At 41.5% G+C, this 23,055-nt stretch overlaps 1 protein-coding gene across 1 annotated transcript in view; it reads left to right on the plus strand.

Annotated features, from left to right (window-relative positions):
• The window catches only part of PEX14 (peroxisomal biogenesis factor 14), a 67,514-nt gene that overhangs the window by 42,032 nt on the left and 2,427 nt on the right, over positions 1 to 23,055 (plus strand). The window contains 5 exon segments of the mRNA XM_030232559.2: positions 10,591 to 10,713; positions 16,824 to 16,909; positions 17,533 to 17,635; positions 18,884 to 18,981; positions 22,098 to 22,189. Coding sequence (XP_030088419.2) covers positions 10,591 to 10,713; positions 16,824 to 16,909; positions 17,533 to 17,635; positions 18,884 to 18,981; positions 22,098 to 22,189 — 502 coding nt within the window.

Consider the following 23,055-nt stretch of genomic DNA (forward strand, 5'->3'; position numbering starts at 1 on the left):
GGGCTGAGTTGTTGTACGCCGTCGTTGCACTTGGCACTCAGGAGTCTGGGGGCTGATGCCCAGGGCATCCCTGGGCACCAAGGGCCAAGCTGCTGCTCAGGGATCTGCCCCTTAAGCAGCACATCAGCCAGTGTTGTACCTGTGCCTGGCATGGTTCCTGTGCTTTGAGACTGGGGGTGCAGAGCCACGTGCAGAGAGGGATCTGCTGAGGGCAGCCCCGGCCCTTCATCATTGCCCTGGACCCTGAACAGCCCTCTGGGCAGACCTGTACAGTGATGCTGGTCCCCTTTTTGGCATCCCAGAGAGGAGACACAGTCTTACCTAGTGCTCAGAAGGGGGTATCTTCCCATTTTTATTAACTCCCTTTTTATTTGTACAGTGATTCCTTTGTTTAGGGAATATTTCCTAGCCCAGGAACTCCAAGAGCTAAACTTTGAACTGCTTCAGCTGCCTCCCCTGCTGATCTGACTTGTGTTATATTGCAGGAACATGGCCCTAAGTGTTTCTTAATGTTCACTCCAGTTTCTGTGTGAATTCTGTATAGCCACTCCCATTTTAATTCCTGGGTTGGAGTTTTTGTGATGCATTAGAAGACAACGGAAAGTGTTAAAAATACAGATATTTCTGTATTTCCTTATTGAATATTCAACCCCAGTGACTGGATTTTGAGGGGAGCACTGGGCTAAAAGGAGACCAGAGCAAAGCCCCGTTTTTTAGCACTCAGTCAAAACAATCCATGAGTCCTTGATGAGATTTAGAAATCTGAAACTACTTCCATAGATGATCTACCAAAAAAAGGGTATAAATATGTTATTTGAATAAATTATTTGCTATATGCACTCAAGTGCATTTGAGGCATGTATAGATTCTCAAGCCTGTCAGTCTTTGCACATGATGATTGTGCCAGTCTGAAGTGTTTTAGAAAAGACACAGTGTAATATTATTTCTCTTTCACAGACTAGAAACTGAGGCAGATGGAGGTTAAATGGCCTACACAAGGTCAATAGCAAGGCTGGGAATAGAACACAAATGTGTAGAGGCTTTTTATTATACTAATAAGGAAACTCTGGAGGTGTGTTTGGCATGGTAATCGGAACCCCAGAGAACTAGAAGCAGTTACTGTGTTCTGTGCATGTCCCAAGGGAGCAATGATGAAACTCCTTTTCTACCTTACCACTCCAGTTCTCCGTGTGTGGTCACCATAGTTTTTATACCACTTAACCTCGTTATTTTTAGTATTGTTAGCATTAGTCGTCCTTTGGGCGTTTAATCCAGGCTCTTTAATTTTCTCTGGAGCCCTGAAGAGGCCCTGTGGAAGCCACAAGGGGAGAAAAAAAAGCAATAAACAAACCAAAAGATGAAAAATGATCTTTTGAAACTTCTTCTATGTTGTTGACTTGTCCCCTAATGTTTTTTGTCTTTGTTGTTCTTTCATCATGAAGGACCCTGCTTAAATGTCTAATCTTGGTTTCTTAAAAGTTAATTTACTATTGTTTCTTTCTTCCCCACCCAAGATTAACATCCTGTGTGATGACATAGATGGTTGTTGTCTAAATGGATGTGATGTAAGCAACAAAATTGTGTAGGGTGGGTGGAGAAATATTTATATACTTGTGTTAAAAATTACAAAGTAGGTTTGTCTTTTAAACAGAAGGTATTTCAACACTGTTACTGGCAGCATCAGCCTTTAATTTTACAGGTGGCTACCTTTCTAGTAACATTCAGCAAATATTTTAATGGCATGTAAAAATTTTCTCAAAAACAGAATAATGAGGAACGAGAGTGATTTATAATCTGTAATGGATTCTTGCTGACGTTGTCTTTTTATAATAGTGTAGTAGCATCTCTGTTTTTCTGGGGGAAGTGCAAACCAAATTTACCTGAAACATTTGTACCATTATAATTGAATATGTAGCATTTAGATGTAATTTTCTTAATTCAACTTTTCTTCTTAGTGTGATGTTACCTGACTCACAGGTGTCTAACACTAATTCCACTTTACAGAAATTGAGTTAGGGGAGCCAAGATGCTCTGTAAGGTTGTCAGAAAATACCTGTCAGAAAAAGACGTGTTCATGGCTCCACACCCACTGTTGGTTCTTTTACATTTCCGTGCACAGTTCCATATATTTTTACATGTTCTTAAAATGTGCAGCAATGGCTACGAGTTCTCCATGCTCCCCACAGCAGGTTCCTGTCAGAGGGAGTGTCCAGCGTGCCCTGTCACACTGTGTGTGCAGTGCTTCATTGTGTGTTCTTCCAACACTCCAGCTTCGTTTATAGACACTTAATAGGAATTTTCCTGTGATGAGTCTGTACAAATGTGTTTGTTTTGTTCCTTTCTAAGGTTTAAAGTAAAAGAGGAAATAAATAACATTGAGGGAAGTTGCTCTTCACACCGCAGTTCATTTTCATCTGCAGAGGCTGCTCTGTGACTGGTTTTGTCTCAGGTAGAAAATAGCCAGGTGCTCTTGTGAGTGTGTTTGGGGCAATCAGTAATTCCAGAGTAATGCAAGGAAACAGAAATGGTGCATCAGGACAGATTTCCCCATTCTTATATATAAATCAAAGGCATCCTTCAGATATTCTGAAAAATCTGGTTAAAAATTTCATAAAATGTCTTGAAATTGTTGTTCTTTTACATGATTCCTTTCTTTTGAATGCCGATTTTGGCAGAAAGGGTGGCAGGTTCTGGAATTGCAAGCCAGCCCAGTCCAGTAATCCCAGATAGGGCCGGGCTTGGAGATCAGACCTGATACAGTGTGTGTTCACCCCCATACCACAGAAAGGCCTGGGGATTCTTCGCTGCTGAAACAAAGAAGTTGGAGTTACAAATGTCTGGTTGACTGCAAATCCCCCCTGGCCAGCTCCTTCTGGATCAGCATTGGAATTCTTGTGACATGCTGATTCAAGTTGTTGGAAATACAATTTAGGATTGGTGTTCTGAAGGTAGATCAAAACCAAACCTCCTGTATTGCTGGTGTTTTACCTTACTTGAATTTAAGACCACCTCTGGCTTTCTGTTTAGAAGCTCCTAAAGATAATATCACAGATCAAAGAGTAGCCAAAGGCTAATAATTTTGTTATTATTGCTCAACAAGCTGCTTAACAAAATATATTTTGTTCACACAAAATAAATGGATCTGAAGCACAACTGTTTTCTGTCACCGCTGCTATTAAAATACGTGGTAAGCTTTATAAGCTATGGTAGCGCATGGGTTTCCTAAGGGCCATGTATCAAACTGGGCTGCTTTTGGAAATGAACATGCAGAAGAAATTAATATTCTTTCACCCTTACAGAATGTTTCGTGTTGTAGTTACCAGTTTAATAGGAAATTGCATAGGCCTGATGTTACTCTGGGCAAGTTACTTCGTTTTTGAGTGCAGGGTTTTTCTTTGCAGCCTGTCTTTCCTTCACCCTGCTTGTTGGACGCTTTGGGTCTGACTGCCTTCTATGGTGTGCACAGTTCCTGGTACCACACCTGCCCAGTGAATGCCTTTTGGGATCTCTGAGGAGTATTATGATACAAACAATGAGGATCAGGAGCCATCGCTGTGAGACTTGTTTCTCCACAGGAGTAGCAGCAGTAATTTACAGGTCACAGGTTGGATGTGCTTGGAAACGTACCTGGTCAGTGTACCCTATACTTGTTTTCTCTGAATGCCTGGTCTTATTTCTAGGGAGTTGTCAGTGGTGGTAACGAGTCATGACAGCACTATGGTTACTGGAGTAGTGTCTCTTCCATTAGCTGGATTTTTTGATCTCTAATGACTTCTATTAAACAGATGTCAGAGCCCTGGTTATGTACTATTCTTGATAAGCTACCTTGGAACTGGTATCCTGGCATAGTCTTCAAAGCCTTCAAACCCTAAGTAAATACTAATTTGAAATAATTTCAAATATGCAGAGGTTTCAGTTCTTGTGTAGTGTTCTCACATCATGAACTGGCTGAATGTTTGTCCTGTGTTTCTGGGTGGCAGCCCTGGCTTCCAGGTTAGTCACACATGTTGAGTCTCCAGCTCTAGCTATGCAGCAGGCAAGTGGACATAATCTGCCAGTGTCCACTCAGAGGAGGTTTTACATCAGGTATTGTGCTTAAGCTTGTGTGATAATAGGAAGGAGAAGCTGAAGACAAAAGACCTGAAAATAAAAATAGCACCATCACAGATGATGAGAGAATAATAAAATCGCCTTCCATTTATAGGAGAGGTTTTTATTTATGTTACAGAAAGGCTTGTTTCTTCTGTCTTTTTTGCTGACCATGGTGTTCTGAGAGTGATTCTGTAATGGGCAGGTCTTCAGAAAAAGGTACCGAGGTTTGAATTTATTCTATGATTTTGCATATGCTTGTTTGTGTAGGAATGTAAATGGGCTTTGTACCAAAATTTCTGGTTCTTTAGTTCAGGTTAGTGAGGACTTCTGGACCTGTCTTTCTTGATTTAGAGTCATGTTGCTATCTCTTTTTTTTCTCTATTTTGAACTGTTTGTGGAGCAAAAATTATACCTGTTGAATTATGCTGTCTGCTGCCTGAAGATTTGTTGTAGATTAATTCAAGAAAGTGTGTCCAAATCCTGTTGAGGCTGTGAGAGCACTCCATCTCCTGGGACTTTGGCACTGCAGAATCCCAAGCATGAGTCCAATGTTCGTCCTGCCTGTTGTTCCTTGAATTCTCCTCCTAGTGCCTTGATTCCTCAAATGTACAGCTTAGTATTGGGAGCTCTTACTAAAGGTATTTCTTTCTTTCTTTCTATGGAACAGAGATAACATACTTCATATAGGCAAGGAGCTTACTTTACATTAGAAGAGGAAGACCTGACCTCTCTTGCTGCAAGTGAAACTGTATTTTCCCTGCCTTTAAACTACCAGTGAAATGCATTTTGGACTGACTTATAATGCTGTGATTTATGCTGTGGTATGCTTTGTGATATTACAATGTCCTTTTGCCTTTGTGTTTGATTTTCTCCCCTCTGATAAATTTTACTGGGTATTTACCCAAAATGCCCATAGGAGAGTGAGGCATTTTACCTGCTGTTTGCTGCCTCAGAGAAGATATCCCATGTTTTTTTCCCCTCCAATTAACCTCACTGCAATTTCTTTTTTTTTTTACCCCCTCCTTGTTCTGAAATAGTATTAACATCAGAGATATTTTTAAACAGAAAACTGGAAGAAACCATGTTTCTTATTCTTATGTATACGTTACATACAAATGTGAATGAGTGACCAGAAGCACTTTCTTCATTTTCCATTTTGAACTTCTCATATATATAAAACTGAGAAAAAAAGTTGTAGTACTTGTTCTGTTTTTTCCATTCCAAGACATGCTAAGCAAGTCACTTGCCCTTCTTTATTCAGAGTGAAAATACTTTGATCCAGTTTTCTGAAGACAATACTCATTTCATAAGAATATTTAATCAGTAGAAAATAGAGAGGATTTAGTTTGTTTGTTTAGTATTTAACCAAGTGAATAAGGCAGATTAGGGGAAGGGGGGACACTGGACCCATAAACAAGGTGATATATAATATTTTTTTTCGTTCTCCTTTTAAATAAATACCGATCAGCTTTATGTTCAGAGACAATAGGAGCCGTTGGCTTAAATTTGCAGTTTACTGTATTTATGGCTGTAATATCAAGGTGCTGCCGTCGTAATTTCATGCCCCAATGAGAAGAGCAAGGTCGAAGCAAATGCTTCCATCGGCATCTGCTAACACACTAACTCATAAACAAGGCCCGGCTGGATCAGGTGGCACGGAATAATACAGGCTAATGAAATACAGCACAGCTTTCCATTACTGTTAGTTTTTACAGTGTCGTCATTACGTGTAATTTATGTTTAAAAAATTCAATTTTATACAAGGCTCTGGGAAATAGGGGTCTGCAGGTCACCCGACGACTTTTAACGGCTCTGAGAGTCCTTATTGCACTCTACTGTTCCAACAAAATGTTAATAATAAATAATAAAAAAAAAATCCTCTTTTACTTTTCCTCTGGTTTGCATATCTTGCTCTGTCTTTTTAATTACAAGTGGCTAAGGAGAGTTTGGGGCTCTGTATGATGTCAGGAGTTATCCCCTTTGCTGATGGTCCCAGAGGGGGGTTACTATCTGCTTGCTTTTCTTTTGTCTGTCTATCAATCACCCGGGATCCTGTAAATGGAGTAAACACAGCTGAGGAGAGGGAGATACTTAACAACCTCTCTCCCAAACCCTCACCCTCTGACATTGCCCTCCTCTCCTCCATTACACTTCATTTTATTATAGACTCCAAAAAGCTTAGCTTGGAAGAGAAACTGCTGCTGTATTTATTTATTTATTTATTTATTTATACTTGTTATGCCAAAATACTTTTTATTTTAACCTTTTCAGTCCTGGCTGACTCACCGTGTAATTCCTAGCATTGTTCTGTTAGTCTGATTTTCCTTCCTTATTTTAGTGCTGTGCAGCTGAGGTTAGAGCACCCTTATCAGTTCTGATTGCTGCTTAGTCACCCTGATGGGTTAAAGTGTATCATGCTTCTGAAAGATTGCACTTGCATAATTAACAGTCTCATAGATGAATAGAGCTGTAAGAATTCAAAGCACTTTCAGCAACTTTTCGAATTACTTTTATTTCTGCATTTCTCAGCCTGACAGCTGAGACCAGTCCATGTTCGTTGATGTGTGGGCTCCTTTACTAAAGTTTGAGCTGGAAGTGCAGTAGCAGGATGTTTACATTCAAATGCAGTGTTTCAGTGTAAATCAAGGGGAAGAAATCAGAGTGATGTTTCTGAAACCTTAGGTTTTATTCAAATATTGGGTTGGGCTCAACCTCATGAATGATCATGTGTGAAAGAAAATGGATCAGGAGACTTTGCCTTTTTGACCTTTTTGAACATTCAGCTAAGCACAGAGTAGGACGTAGGTGACAGATTTGATAACAGTCACCCAGCACTGCATGGAACTGACTGAACAGGTGGAATCATTAGTCTGGATCAGATCCCAGAAGGATTTTATGATGATTCTTTTAAAATGCGGCCCTGTTCTTTCTGAGCAGAGTTGACTCAGTGGCTTCCAGGAACAGAAGTGTAATGTCATTTCAGGGTGCCGACCAGCAGATCTTCCTTTTAGTCATGTGATACCAGGCACTAACTTCAGGTGGTCACGTAGTTTGTTGTAGCTAAACAAGTTGTCCTGTCCTACTTTGTTTTCACCTTAATAGAAAGTGTGTGGGGAAAAAACAGCAGCTGCCCCTCTCCTGCCTTTTGTCCCTACCAAAGGGTGGGTGGGGGGTTGCTTCAGGGTGGTCTCCTAGAGTGGTAATAAAGCTGGCTTTGGAAACCCACAAAGAAACCGACTTTTTCCCACCACCTTTCTTTATCATGACAGAATTCTTAATTTCACCTTAACAGAAATGTCTCCCCAAAGCCATCAGGTTGTGAAAATCTTGTGTGAATTACTGGACTGAGCAATGTAAGAAGGAATATAATGAAGAAAAATATCTTTTCAGTGCATAGGATGGGAAGAGGGTTGTCACTAATATGCCAGAGCCTGCGTCAGAAGAAGAAAAAGCAGTGGCTCATCTGGTTAAGTTCATGGGAGGATTTTACATTGCAATTATTGCTACTGTGCTTTGACAGAAAATAGGTAAAACATCTCCTGAGTTTTATTTTCTGTCTGCCAGAGGTTCAGTTCTGACCTTGGAGCACTTCTCATGTCTGTATGTCTCACCTCTTCCTCATCTGTGAAATACGGGTAACAGTACTGTTAGGTACTCCTCTTCTTCAGAGTGATCATAAGAGGAACGGTATTTTGATGTGCATGAGGTCCTTAAATAGTAAGAGATATTATAAAAGGACATAAACAGACAATGAAGTCTTAAAAGTTCTTGTACAAAAGAGCTCTTTAATACAGTACCCGAGGTGCAGGCACCAAGAGATGCTTGTGACAACCCCTTTCATTCTCTGACTTGCTCTGTTTCTGTGTTTGACTACAATTTACAGAGGCTGAGTGACGCCTGCACATTGAGTGGCAGTGGTGACAATCAAAAAAGAGGGTCAGCAAGAGCCTTTGAGTGCAAAACAGTCATGGGTGCTGGATTATCCAAATCAACACCCTGAAGCCTGAAAAGGAATTTTTAAAACTTTGTGAAAATTCAGACTAATTCTTTGCAATGGCTGTGTGCTGTAGAGGAGTGAGACGGATGGTGGGGGGAAGGGAGCAGGTTTGCATTCTGTGGGGCTCTGAAGACAGTTTCCTTCTCAGCTCAGTCCTTGCTCAGTACCCTCTGCGGTTAGATTATTCCTTGCAGATAGCAATCAACTGGAAGGAAGTGTGTGTCTAATTTGCATGAGATTATTTAAAACAAAAAAAAGGTCTGCATTAGTCAGGGTGATGGTAAACAACGCAAAGAGATGCCTTTTATAATATAGCCGTGGCTCAGCTTTCAAAGCCAAATATAATTCACTTACAATTGGCAGTTTCCTTTATTGTTCCTTTTAACCTTTTGCATTCTGCACGGACTTGATCTTACTGCAGCCACAGAACAACGGAAATGTTTGTTTTCCAAAGTGTTGGAAAGTGCATTTAGAGCAATTCCACTTTTCAACTGAGGTGATTTTCTTGAGATAGCTGTTTGGGAGCTGTGCTAGACACAAAGCCCCAGTTTTTGTGACACTGCTTTTGCATCCAAGGGCAGTGGTATTATTTTTGGGTTGCCAATTTCCTGCTAGATTAGAACAATGAATGAACATGGATACTTTCTCATGTAGTGCAGTGATAGGACTGTGATAAAATAAAGCAAGATGAGATATTGGAACTGATGACACTTAGATCTGGCTTCAAAATTCACACTTTTGCATGTAATTAATATATCCAAGTTGAATAATTTGGGCATGGAAAATTCATACTGTGTGCATACATAGGTGGTGAATTTGAAAAAAAAAAAAAAATCATTCCGAAGGGAAATGTAATGAAGTTAGCTATAACTGCCTGAGCAGAACCTTAGAATATCTTGTCCATTTCTGTTACTGTGTGTGAGAAATGATCAGCATAAAGACGGGTGTATTTCTGAGTGCAGAGATCTCACTTGTCATTACTGAGTGTCCACCGTGCAGACTTACTCCATATATTTGCTTAAGGAATCGGCTCCAGGACTCCCTTGATCTTGAGGCCAAGATCACAGTGCCTTAAAAGCATCTTGTCCAGATGAAAGAAAAGGTTTTCCAGCAATCCCAGTCTTCTCCTCTGATATTTAAGAAGGGATGTAGTTGTGATGTTCATCTCTCTGTAATATTAAAAAGCTAGGTTTTTTAAAGTATTAAGTTCAGGAATTTCATCTACCAGCAGTGCTTTATGGATCTCAAGCAGGGGTGATGGAGAGAAAGTATTGCCCTATTTTTTTCCCAATGCTGTCCTGTTCATTCCATTTTCCTCACTGTGCTCAGTCCCTTCAAGAATCATGTGAAAATCAAGTGGTCTCTTGTCTTATAAATCTCTTTCCTTAAATCCATATTCTCACTTCCCTTTTTCTGAGTGTTTTTGCATGCCCTGGATGGATGGTGAAAGGTCCCAAGTCCCTTCACATGTTCCTCGTAGCAGGGACACTGGGTTTTTATGTGCTTCTGTGCAGGAGAGTAAATGCTACACGGCTGTCCAGCTCCCACTTCATGATTGCCATCTGAGTACTAAATTCTTTTTCTAGAGGATGTTTTCTCTTGTTGGAAAAAATAATCCAGCTGTGCTTCCTTTTTCAGAGATGCTGGTCATTGTGAATCCTTTAGCTGCTTTTCTTTTCCCCCTTGTTGGCCAAATAGTTTCCATATGTTGTGGCCAATTACAGATGGTCATCCTAGCATTTCCTGATGGCAGGAGTCACTGCAGCAACACGTACCATGTGTGCAGTGTTACTCCAGCTCTGTGTGAAATGAAAACCAGGCTGCCCTGGGGCAATCTAATCACGCGCCAATGGGCCGGGGCAATGCTCAGCTGAAAGTTGGGCTTGGCCTTGTTTTGATCTGTTTTGTTATAGTTTTATTTCCTCCTTACATTCTGTGTCCCATTCATACTAATCACAGTCAGTCCTGATTTTTTTTTCTTTTTATTTCTGCATTTGTCATAAAATAAAGCAAATTATTCCCGTCTTCGGAAACGATCTAGACTAATTAGTCGTCTAACCCAATAATTAGTTTTTTGTTTCCCTGTCTGTTTTCATGCATTATTGTTAGTTTTTTCCCCTCTTTTTTTTTTTACGCCATTACAGATTAAAATGAGCCACATTTGCAGTTGATGGTATCTTTTTTTCGGGGGAAGAATGGAGAATTGCAATAGAAAGCTACTTCAAAAGCAGCAATAAACTCAAGGATAAATTAAGGAAATTGAATGAGCCACATTTGGAAGCAGCGTTGAGGCTAATATTCTGTCGCTTAAGGTTAAATTGCAACAGAGAAAGAGAGAGGGAGACATTCCAGTGAATCCAAAATTGGGGAGGCATTGCTGCTCAAGTCAGTGCCAAAATTCTTTGCAGCTTGAAAGGGTTCTGCCTGGCTTGAGAATTTAATTATGTGTGCATAAAGTGGGTAAAGGTGCTAAACTGATTTCATTTCCTCTGCTCCCCCAGGCCTGACAGATGAAGAAATCGACCTGGCTTTCCAGCAGTCGGGCACGAGCACGGATGAGCCACAGTCCCCAGGTCCTTCCACTCACCCGGTGCCAGCTCAGCCTCCTCAGCCCCTGGTGCATGGTAAGTGCCAGCATTTGGAAAATACCTGCTCCCAGTTGCTTTCTGCTGTGATTCCTGCAGCGCTTCACAGATTTGTGTGCCACATCCTGGATCTCAGTTCAACTGATGGCATACATTTTTGTCAGAATCAGACCCCAAACGTTATTTGAATGCACTTGGTGGCTGTTGATGCCTGGGACAAGATGGTGTTACACAAGGAAAATGAGATACAAATGATCACTGTCTACAAACAAATGTCATCCGTGCCGGCCTGTGACACCTCTTGACCTGAAGGTGGAAAGTCAGTGCAGATCAGATTCTGACACACCGTAAGGACGTCAGAAAAGCACTTTGTCAACACGGGACTCAGTCTCCCCTTCTGAAACTTGGAAAACTTTTCTCTCTGATCTTAAATAATCTAAGGTGACAGCAGAAATTCTGTGTAGACTCTGTGATATGATTGTATGATTTTTGTGTACAAAATACACTCTCAAAGAAATTGTAGCATCCCAACATAATCTGTGTAGACTCAAAATTTACATATATATTTGCATTTTAAAACAAACCTCACAAAAAAGTATCTGAGCTCCAAACAATAAAAACCAAAGTACACACCATTAAAAATCCATCAAAAGAAGCTGTTCAGCTCACATGTGTGTCTGGTAGTTTGAAAATCACTTCACTTACCTGCCAAGTATAAAGAATAGGATTTTGTTGCTGCTCTTAAACAGCTCTATGGCAGATATTGACTGATGTAACACTCCACTTAGAGCTGTGTTTATTGGTTTATGGCACAGGTTTGCTATTGCTGGAGACGATTCTAGACTTACTTTTTGAGATTTGAGCTGCTCTGATTTGGCACAGTTTGAGATGAAAAACTTTTGTGATAATAGTGGGCTCAGAACTGGAATATTTCTGGCTGTTGTATTGTTTGTGCTTGTGAACTCTAGGGCTGAATTCTGCCTCCTGGGCTAATTCCTGTCGGCTGTAGTCCACAGAAAATTCCAGGAAAGCAAAATCTGCTGTCTGGCTGTAGAAGCAGGGCCAGGTGCTTCTTGGTGCTGTCCATTGATCATACAGATAACTCTTACTACAGCCCAGTACTGGAAGAGTTAATCTTCCCTTATTTCAGTGTTCCACTAGTATGAGTAGAGCAGGGAAGAAGCATGCAGTTCAGCCTGGGAAACACCGTCATCACTGTTAACCCTGGCAGCTTTATCACTCTTTGGTTGTTTTCCTTTTGCTATTTTGGGTTTCCTCAAAGCAGCAGCTCCCATTTTCTTCTTGCTAGGTAAGAATCTTAACTAAAATTTCAGCATCAGAATGTTCCCAGTAACAGCTTGAAAGAGAATTTTGTGAGTATGATTCTGTAATGCTTGGAAATCAAAGGTGACTAAAAATACCACCAAATAAAAGCCTTCACAGAGATTCTAATTGTAAACTTGTGCTGTAGCTTTGTGATCTGGTTGATGATTTTAAAATAATTTGAACCCAAAGCTTTTCCCTGGGAGGCAGTCCTTTTCAGCAGCCCCCAGAGCTGGGGAAGGGCTGACAATTAATTCATTAGGTATTGCTCCTTCCCACTCTAGCCATTTGTAGTAGATCTTCGATTTAAGCTTCACCTCTAAATGGATGCATAAAAAGAATAAATAGGAATAAATAGGACATACATGGTATTAGTTTCACCAAAATACTTGTTTTGATTAGTTCTCATCTGTGCCCTATTCCAGTTCTTGACTGATATAGTCTTGGTGGGTGTTAATGATGGATCCATCTTTGTTGTCTTCCTTATAAGTGCTTTCCATGGTATCAGAACTGCAAGAGAAATATGTGTATTTTTCTAGGCCTGATGGATAAGACTGTGCAGTGGTTCAGTGCTCCTTCAAGGTGTGTTGTTTGCTGTAGGTTATTTTATCAGCTGGATGCTAGTCCTGTGATGAATACTTCTGAATTGGCCCAAATCTGCTTCAGGACAGTTTTTTCTGTGATAGTTTACTAAGCCAGTTTATCTTTCACAGTCTCACCAGGGGTTGCCATGTTCAGAGGAAGATAGATACTACTTTTTCTGTCTATCTGTTGTGCTTATCATCTCACAGAGTGTTTGTGACACTGAGCTGGAATGCTGCTAGAGTAGAAGTTTGAAAGAATATCTAAATGACCAGGGAGACAGAGAGGCTGCTCAGTCTGGGCATTGACTTGGTGATGGGAACTACTCATGTTGAAGAACTTATATTGAAAAAGACTGCAAGCTGTATTTGCCTTCCCCAAAGAAGGCGTTGCATTTCTTGTGAAGCAGCTTCTGATCTGCTAGAGTTTAGGTCTTCAAGACTGGACCACTTTGTGTTTGATATCTTTGGTTCTTTTTAAGGTTTTTTTTTTAGTGGTTCTGAAACCTCTGCACAAAATGCAAAGGGAGGAGGGTTTTGTGCTGAAAGCAGTGGCTTGTGTTTTAAGAAATCTGATTTCTCTCTGCACCCTCTTCCCACAAGGTGCTGCTGCTTCATGTTTAAAAATTACATTGGAACTGTGGGTTACAAGTACAGAAGTTCAGGATGGTTCAGAACCTTCTCAGGCATTTCTTCAGCAGGAATGAAGCAACAGCCAAGCTGATGATGTTGCCAGTAATGCAAGTGTGAGATGCCCATTCCTGTGAGTCACAGCAGTAAATCCTGGGTACCCCTTTTGAATTTGCTTCCTTGATCTCCTGCTGTTGCCACCACAGTTTGTTCTATCTCTTAAATTCGTACCACTTAAATGCTTCCTTTTGTACAATTGAACTTAATGTTCTAATGTTTTATTGGAAGTATCTGTAATTTGTATACATGCTTCCCAATTCTTGAAGAGTTAACAAGAAAAAAAACGCACTTGTAAGCCATCAGAGTAGCATAGGTTTTGTATGCTGAACCCCTTCTGGTTGAAGAGGAAGTATAAAAACTTCTTTGGGGAAGAGGCAATAATTAAATTTCTAGTATTTTAGGTCAATACCATCTCTATTACTTCTCCTCTTGTTCTGGAGGAGTAATTCCTTCTCTCCAGTTTGTACTTTTGCCAAGAGGTGTCAAAACTGCTTTAAAAAAAAGCTTAAAGAAAGCTCGAATTTGATTAATATAGAGAAACAAGACTTTGCCTGACTGATAATAAAACTGATAAATGACATTTGAATTACTTGTAGCAGTAATTTATTACATAAAATATCTTTTATTTGACATGCGATTAGTTGCTGGAAGCATCACTCAATCTGACTAGTTTAAACATGCTCTAAAATGAACCCCCAGTAAAAAAACAGGGCTGTCTGCTATTGGTGTTATGAAATACACTAATCCAGCAGTGAGGACAAAAATCTGACTTTAAATATTTAAATGATTAATTTGTTGTTTGTGTTTTTGGTTTTTTTTTTGACCATATAATTACAAGCAAACTCAGGGGAGTTTCTGAGCAAGGTGTGCAAAGCTGCATGCTTATCATCCAGGTATTGTCTGCGTTGTTCCCCGTGGTATTTATGGTCTCCATTTATGGGGGTTTGTGTGGATTTTACACCTGCTTAAAAATCAGCTCCAGTGACTTTTTTCTTGACATTTGGACCTTCTTTTCCCATCCTTGTGTCTTCATTATGTGGCAGTCTGTGGAATACAGACTGTTTCCTCTTACAATTAAACTAGAATCCAAGCTCTTCTTTCCCCTCCCCCAACACCTTTCCATTGATTTACTGTTTTCTTTTGGAAAATCACTTTTTCCAGCGTCAGTTTCTACAGTTTTAAATCTGGATACTAGTGAAGCTGATCTTAGGTTGGATGTACAAGGCCTAATTTTTAGTTGCTGTTAGGAAAGTAAATTCTTAGGTGAATGGGGATCTTAAAAATAGTGTTTATTCTGGAAATGCAATTTACAGTGACTGCTGGGGAAATTAAACATACTTAGCAAAAACACAGATTTATATCTGGGAAAAACATCTGTGTCCCTTCCATTTGACTTTTGAAGGTCTCTTAGTAGAATGGTTTGTTACTTCTGCAGTGCCTAAAGTAACTGGGCTGTCAGTGCTTTATCTGAATTTTATTTGTTTTACAAGTGGAGAAATTGATATGCAAACAGTCAGTGTGAGCATGGAGCTTAAAATGAAGAAACTCCTAAGTCTCTCTTCATGCTTTAGATTAGAGAATTACAGAGAAAAAGAAAGGTTGAGCTGTGACATTCTTGGTAACATTGTGAAGCTGCTGTGGTCAGTGCAGAGCCTTTACTGCATCCCACACTCACTCACTTCTTCTCTCCACCCCCTGTGCTTTTTTTCTTTTTTTTTGTCACAAGACAGATTTCACACATCTCTAAAATGAGTAAAATGGCATTTCAGCTTCTTGTCTTTATAGACTCTCTGAACTTTAGGAAAGATCATTCTGGTCCCTTTTCATTAATAATGAAAACCAGGGGGCAATAAAATGTTCTTAGCTCAAGCATTATAGGAATGGAGGGAGAGATGAGTGAGGTGAAAGGGCAAAGCAGATGGATTCCTACAGGTGTGTCTCCTTCCTGCTGGGAGGTCAGTGGAGCTGGGAGGGAGTTTGGGACAGCCCATCAAGGACAGCCATGGGCAGGATTCACAGACCCCCCAGATAATTAACCCTGTACAACGGCCTGGAACAAATTGTGTTGTCATAGAAGGGTATTTTTAGTCAGAAGTTCAGGGGAGAGAACTGGACAGGCAAGAGACTTCAGATACCAGAGTGACAGTGGGGGCACAGCACAGAGGGGAAAGTGGGAAGAGATGGCTGGGGTTCACAGCAAGATTAGCAAGAGATCATTTTAAATCCTGACATGTACACAGCCAGTTACTGCAGCTTAGCTGACGTGTGTTAACTCATTAAGTTAAAAAGTTATGATAATTTGATCATGTGCCTAAGCTCCAAAACTGCAACTGCAGCAACCCAAAATACTCCTGGTGACACTATTCACCAGTTGTGACAGAGATGCCTTAATTTGTTCAGATTTCTAGCCAGAGGATAATTTCAGCTAAAATGTAGCAGGAAGCTCTGAGAGCCAGTATTTGGGAGTCAGACCCAGATACTCTAGACCTTAAGTGCTAGGATTAGGGGTAACTTTTGGAATGAAATGCCTGTAGAAGCAAAATGGCAATAGGTGAGCAAAGCAGGAAGGAGACCAGAGGCCACCCATTTCAGCCAGTTAAGCCCCCTAAAGTGAGACTTTGGAGAACATAATGCATTTATGAGACATCGTAGTCACATGTAGATTTGGAGACCACAGCGGTCTCCCATCTCGGCAGGTCTGCCCACATCCTGCCACTGCACTTCAGGCAGATCATTCTGCATCCTCTTTATTATTAAGGAAAACCGGGGGCAGTACCAGGTTCGTTCAGCGAACTGCGAGGGAGGTGACGGGATAAGTCTGCTGGAAAACTACAGGCATCTTCTGATTCTGCTGGAGGGCAGGGCATGCCATATCTTTGCTTTCCTCCATGGAGCCTCTAAGCTTCTGTGCACAATTGTGTGTTAAATATCTCAAGCTTTTATCTACTTCTTTACCTCTCTCTGTAGATATTAATTGCATATTTTCTCTCTGCACTTTATTTGTGCTTTGGTCCCTATTTGTAATTTAAGCTTGAAAGACAGTGGATCCTTCCTCATTGAAATGGTCCATAATTGCTGACACAGTTTTCATAAACCCATTTATTGCCCTGATAGATTTGTCTTCTTTCTTGAAACACTACCTTCCTTCCTTCCTTCCTTTCTCCTGCACTCTTTTGGGTCGCTGATTCTGTCCCCATTTTCAAAAATTATGATACTGGAGAACAAAATCCAGGTAAGGACTATTGAGGTAAGGAGTTAACCTTAGCTGTTTCCAGCCCCAGAGGCAGTTACCTGGGGCAGTTACTCTTGCCTTCTACAAGGAAAGAGTAGAGCAAAACAGCTTGATGGACCCTCTTTAATTGCTGCTGTGATTTTTCTCCCTGTGACACTACAAGGCCAGAGTCAATACCAGAGGTCTGGCCAGATGTTTAACTGTCCTCAGTCAAAGGCCTGCACACTGTGTGTTAATTGGTACTCTTTTCTCTGATAAAATAGATGTACAAAAATGTTGTCACCTGCAGTTCTGACTGATTATTTCTTGATTCTGAACTTTAGGTCCCCCTGGCTCCAGATGGCGAGATTATGGGGCTTTGGCTATCATAATGGCAGGAATTGCCTTTGGATTCCACCAGCTCTACAAGGTAATAGGTCCCTTGCTGCTCCCACGCTGTACTCTTAGAGAAACATGTTGTGCTGCTTGTGTGCAAATTCTCATGCTGGTACCAAGCTGGTGAAGCATCTCAGTTCTCACCATCACTGCCATTGGTAATTTGAGAAATGTAGACACATAACATGAAAATGCAGAGTCAAAATGTGGCAAGCAAACAAAACTAGTTTCTAGCTGTGGATTTCAAGCTACTAGAAATAAGGTAATTTCCATTGCTTATGCTCTTGTTGAAGCATATTCTGTTCCTAGGATGCAACTGCAGAAGGTTCCATGGTAGCTAGAGGAGACTTGGGACCTATTATGTCCAGTCCACCCTCTTCAGGGGCGGAATGAGGCAGATTTCTTGGCTGTGTCCAGATTTAGGAACTAGTTTTCAGTATCCTGACAAATGTAACCACAAAACTCTTCTTCTGCAACTTCTTCTAGCACTTGCTGTAGAGGGAATTTCTTTTCTCAGCCAGATGTGTGGATAAATGATGGCTGGCTCTGTGGTAAAGTCTGAGATTTGAGGGGTGGGATTTGAGGATGTTTCAGGTAGATTAGAAATAGCACTTTGCACATCACTGTTTCCTGAAAAAGTTTTTGTACTCCATGCAGAAATACCTGGTCCCTCTCATCATGGGAGGCAAAGAAGACAGGAAACAACTTCAGAGGATTGAGTCAAACATTTCTGAGATGAGTGGCAGTGTGACACAGACAGGTAAAGATTAATGACTCCATCAATTCACCCCTCAAAGCTTTTCTCCCTGTATCCTCCATTCTGCCAAGACCCCCACCCTCTTCTTTGCCTCCATCTCCACTTTATGTGGTGACTTCATTTATCTGCTCTGAGAATCTGTTCACATTTGCAAATGAAGCCGCCGTCATTTCGGTTTAATTTGAAATTGCTTGTTTACTGTCGGCACGGCCTCAATTAATTATGTTTTTACGGAAAGGCTCCCAACCTCAGAATATTAATAAGGGGAATAAAATGACAGCCTTTCGGAGGGCTGTAAAGTTCATTTTTAATTTCTGCTTCTCTGATGTTTTCAGGGCCTTTTTTTTTTGGTGGTTTCTCCCCACCTTCCATCTGAAAATCCGAGGAAGGGTCAGGAGAGTCTGTAATTACTGTGCCTCTCTGACCTTAGCCACCTTCTATGTTATTGACTCTATAGGGTGTCTGTTCATTACCCGAGGCCCTAATGATGGTCTGGATTAGCTGTTACCTGTCACACCAATAGAGTTTTTAATTTTATTTATTTTATCAGCTTGTTTACTCCCTGTAAGTTTTGGATAAAGTGCCAAAGTAGTAAAAGTTCTACAGCTGGAGTCCAGCAAAAGTTCTTCAGTGTTTGTTGGGGTATAGGAATACAGGGTGCTCTCTTGAAATAAAAGGAGAAAAGTGCAAAGTATATTCAATTGGGATGAAAAAACTATGATTTTCAGCAGTAAATTATTGAGATATTGGAGTTGAAGGAGCTAGTAGGTTGAGAATGAGAGGATGCTAATTACACTTTTCATTGAAGGCTGAGAGGAAAAGCATCTTTCATTTCTCGTGATACCCTAAGGTCAACCCTGAGAGCAGCCTCTTCCCAGACTGGAGTTAGCCCCAGTGTTTGCCTGCAAGAGCCCCAGATAGATAAATGATACAAACATTGTGTAAGTTCAGGGAGATGTACAAATCATAAACCAATATAATTAAAAGGGAGAGGTTTTAGACGGATATACTGTGGGCTATAGACATCTATACAATGGAAAGATAAACTAGAAATACTGGAGGTTAGATGCAGTGCAGGTAGATTACCCATAGTGCAAATAAATCATATGGATTAAAGTGAGCAGGCGGGCATAGATAAATTAAATATAGGAGGAATAGAGGCATCTTTGTAGCTAGACAGCAGGCAAGGCGTGGGTGAGTGTGTATATGTGGCTGTATCTCAGTTTAACTCTTCTGCTTTTTGCCTTGCAGTGACTCAGTTACAGACAACCTTAGCAGCTGTCCAGGAGCTGCTAATCCAGCAGCAACAGAAAATCCAAGAGCTCACCCAAGAACTGGCTGCTTCTAAGGTACCAACCTCCAACTCGTCACCTTTAGAGCCTTGTCAGTTTTGGAGCATGCATGGCTTCTTCTGTGGGCACATGGAAAGCTCCTGTTGGGTTCCCAACCCAGCCATCAGCTCTGCCATATCCCCAAACAGTTTCTCTGCATCTGACTTCTTCATGGGTGGTGTGGTCAGAGCACTGGATATGGGTTGGGTACTCACAGAAATACATCTGATTTTGGAGAGGGCTTTACTGTTTTGGATGAAGCTCGCGTGTTTGAGGCCTCAGGTCTGTTCTCAGCTCTCTGTCTTCTGTGCTGCATTTGGGATGAAATTATTGTGGAGTTAGTCCACTGACCAAAAGAGGCAAAGACAGCTGTGCAGAGATTTTTTTTGTGTATGTAATATGTAATTTTACACGTTTGTAGTTCTCCTGTATTTTGTACGTCCTGTTCAGCCAAGCATACACTTGAAAGACTGTATTTAAGTCACTTGTTCAGATCCAGGTAACGGCCAAACATTCTTACTATCTGGGTTCTTGTTCCAATGATTTTGGTCAGCTGGGTGTAACAGGTGGTCCTGTTACAGCCCCGTTAATGACACACAGAGACCCATTCTCCTTGACTCTTGACTTGACCTTGGCAATAAAACCATCAATTCTGACTAGTTTGAGGTGTTACATGTGTAAATAAAATAACCACTTTTAACCAAAATTGATTTTCTTTCTGGCAGTGAGAATTAGTGCTTTACTCCTTGGCCCAAGCATTCTATCAGACGGAAACTGTTGACATGTGAGGCAGCGTGAATGTGAAGCAGTCAGATGGAGATGAAGTCTTCCTTTGACTCCCAAACTTGGATTGTTCAAGGCCAAGACTGTTGACAATTATCTTGTGGTGTTCTCTGTGCAGGGGGAGTTTCCTGTCATGTCCTCCAGGCAGTGTTACAGCCCTTTACCTGTAGCAGGAGCAGTTGTCTTCTCCCCTCAGCAGGCTTTAATCTGATGCAGATCCTTTGATGGTGTGTAACTGGTGGGCCACAGCTGACTCTGTGCTGTGCACACTGTGCAGGAGGAATCCCTCAGTGGCACAGCTGTAAATGCAACCATGAAAGCCAGTTTATGGTCACAACACTCTGCTTCAATTTTCCTTGGGAACTGTGGCCTGACAGTGGCCTGGAGCCAGTCCGGAAATTGGAAAACTGTTTTCAGGTCTTAAGTGTTAAGATTAAGAACACATGTTGAGCTTTAAGAAGGAAAAAGGCCATAAGTCTTGGTGGTTTAGAGAGTCTTGAAGAAGTTTTCCTTCCCCCCTCTCTACCCCCTGCACTGAAATGGTAGCACACATTGTTATGATATCTAAACCTCATGTGTACAAAGAAAAACTTGGGCAACCCCACAAACCAAAGAATAAAAGCTGTGTTTTCTCAGCTGTAATGTAAGTTTTTATATCTGCTTTTCAAACTCCTACTGGCATGCTGTAAAAAATTAAAAAGAGGGACTTTAAGTAATTAAAAAACGTACATAAAAATTCAAGGCTTGAATTTTCTACAACTGTTTTTAAAGAGACTGGCTAAAAAGCCCCAGATGTCAGATTTTATTTCTAAATCCTAGGCATCTGGCACCATATGTGTTTTGGAAATTTGAGTCCTTTGCAGGCCAGTGAGTGGAAATCACTCCCTTGTTAATGTGCTGCTGCAGCTTTCAAGGTCTTAGAAAGCCAGAACAGTGGCTCCTGGATTCTTGCTGTCTGAGGGCTGGGAGTGTGAATCCTGAGGGAACGCATCTGTGTAAAACACAGCTACCACAGCCTGAGCCTCTCCAGCCCTTTGGGTTTGAATCCCAGAATTCACTGTGAGCAGTGCTGGCTGCAGGGTTACTCTGCAGTAGCTCAACTCTGTTTAGGAGTAAGTGGGAACGAGCAGGTCTGGCTACATCTAGTGGGAACTGCTGAGGAAGAGTTTTTAGTTATTCCAATTCTGGCTTCCTTTGGTGGGGAATTCATTAGAACTCTCTCTGCAGTGATACTCACCAATATGTTTCCTGATGGCTTTTAGCAGAAATTACTGTGGGGCGTGCCAGGCATGAGTATTCTGTGGTCTCATGGCTACAGGAATTACTGGAGCAAAAGGATGGGGCAACCATAGACCATGATCTGTGCTTAGAAAACTCCCATATCTCAAGTTCCCAAAAGGGTTAAAAGAAAGACTGCCAAAAGTACTGTCTGCTGCATGTTTTCCTCAGTTGCTTTCTCTAATTTCTACCTGATATCCTGTGGCAATTTTGATGCAATTCTGACAGCAGCTGTACCAGGCTTCTGTGAGTTACTTACCCCACAAAACTGCACTCATTGCCTTGAAATATCCAAGAGACAGTGCCTAGTCCAGCTGCTTCTGGAGATACGACCTGGTAACTCTAGCATGGATCTAATTCTTCAGATCAAGTAGGGAAAATGTTTGCAACTTTCAAGTATGTATTTATCAGCCCACCTCTAAATGCCAGAGTGCAGATAATTGATTCTTTCTTTCATGATTTAGGGGAAAGGAGCAAATGGTTTTAAAACAGTTGTTAATATATAATACTCGAATCTGTTGCCTCAGCTTAGTTCAGTCACATGAAGGAGTAAAGGATTCAGTGAACTCCCACTGCTGTTCAGGATCCTAGTTCTAGTTCTTCTCTAGAAATCATGCCAAATGATTTGGTTTGTCTCTCTGTGTATTGTTCTCTGTCTGATATGCTGGTGGAAGACATCCAGTGTTGGCCCAGCTGTGCCTGAATTCTCACAAGTGCTGCCCTCCTGAAAAAAGAAATGTCCCCTTGAGATGTTTTAGCAATGGCTGTGCATGGGAGGCAAGACTGGAGACAAGATTAATTAGTCTCCCAAACACAAAGCAAATATTGAATAGTCTTGGCACCTTGAGACAATTATTATTTCTGGTCATCGTGGGGATCTTTTCAAGTACGTCTTAGTGTGGAAGTTGTTTTGCTCAGATCTGAGAGACTTGAAGTGATGGAGCTTATGTATGTTATCCACAGGACTGGAAATTCCCACATGGGAGCAGAAGAACAACATAGGAAAAAGTGACATTGGTGAACTATCTTGCAGTTCAGATATTGATCTTTACATCTTGTTTTCCATGTTCTAGGCCACAACTTCCACCAACTGGATTCTGGAGTCACAGAATATTAATGAATTGAAATCTGAGATCTACTCTTTAAAAGGACTTCTCCTGAACCGGTATGGATGCAGTGTGTGAGCAGACACTGCTGTGGGGGAAGTGCTGCTTTCTGGGATTCCCTCAGACACAGAGAGGAAAGGCATTTCCAACAGGAACTGCCTCTATATCCTGTTACTGCTATTTTAATAATACCATTTTGCACTCCACTATCACTTTCTGTTTGCAGGTCTCAAAATGCTTTTCAAACTGGCCTGAAATCACAGAGTCCTTAGAGTATTGATAAGATTTTTCCTTTTTGTTTGCACTTTCCCACAGTCAGGATGCCTCTCATCTAGTCTGAGGAATTGACTGCATCTGCACCTGTATTGTGTTTTAGAAAGTCACTTGTGGGTGCAGTTCAGCTGCCTTGCTCATGGTCAGGGCACAGCCGGGATGAACAGAACCGTGCCACAGCAGAGCACTCCCAGGGTGAGCTCAGCCCAGTTCTGCAGTGGCTCTGGTGGCAGCAGCAGCAGCAGGGGAGCTGAGAGCAGCTCCTGTTCCCACTTGAGTCTCAGGGAGGGCAGTGCTGAGTGCGAGCTCTCGGTGCCAGAGAGCAGCCAGCTTTCCCCTGCTCTGCTCTTGTTCGTGGCACTTGCCAGCTCCCCTGAGGGCCATGAGGACCCCCTGGCACACGGCCTTTGCAGACCTTCATCTGACACATCTGCAAAATGCCACGTTCCACATACAAGGCAAGGATGCATGGGAGTGCTACATCAGACATGCTTTTGTGCTTTGCCCTTCATGATGGATGACTCTCTGAGGGCACCAGTGCTCTCCTTGCACTTTTATTTGTCCTGTTGGGCACGTGGAATCTGCTGTTAGTACTGGGCATTAGCCTGCTGGTATCATAGCCTTAAAATCCACCTGGGAGGGACTCGGGGCC

This window comes from Serinus canaria, chromosome 21 (assembly GCF_022539315.1).
Source record: "Serinus canaria isolate serCan28SL12 chromosome 21, serCan2020, whole genome shotgun sequence".
In the NCBI taxonomy this organism is placed as follows: domain Eukaryota; kingdom Metazoa; phylum Chordata; class Aves; order Passeriformes; family Fringillidae; genus Serinus; species Serinus canaria.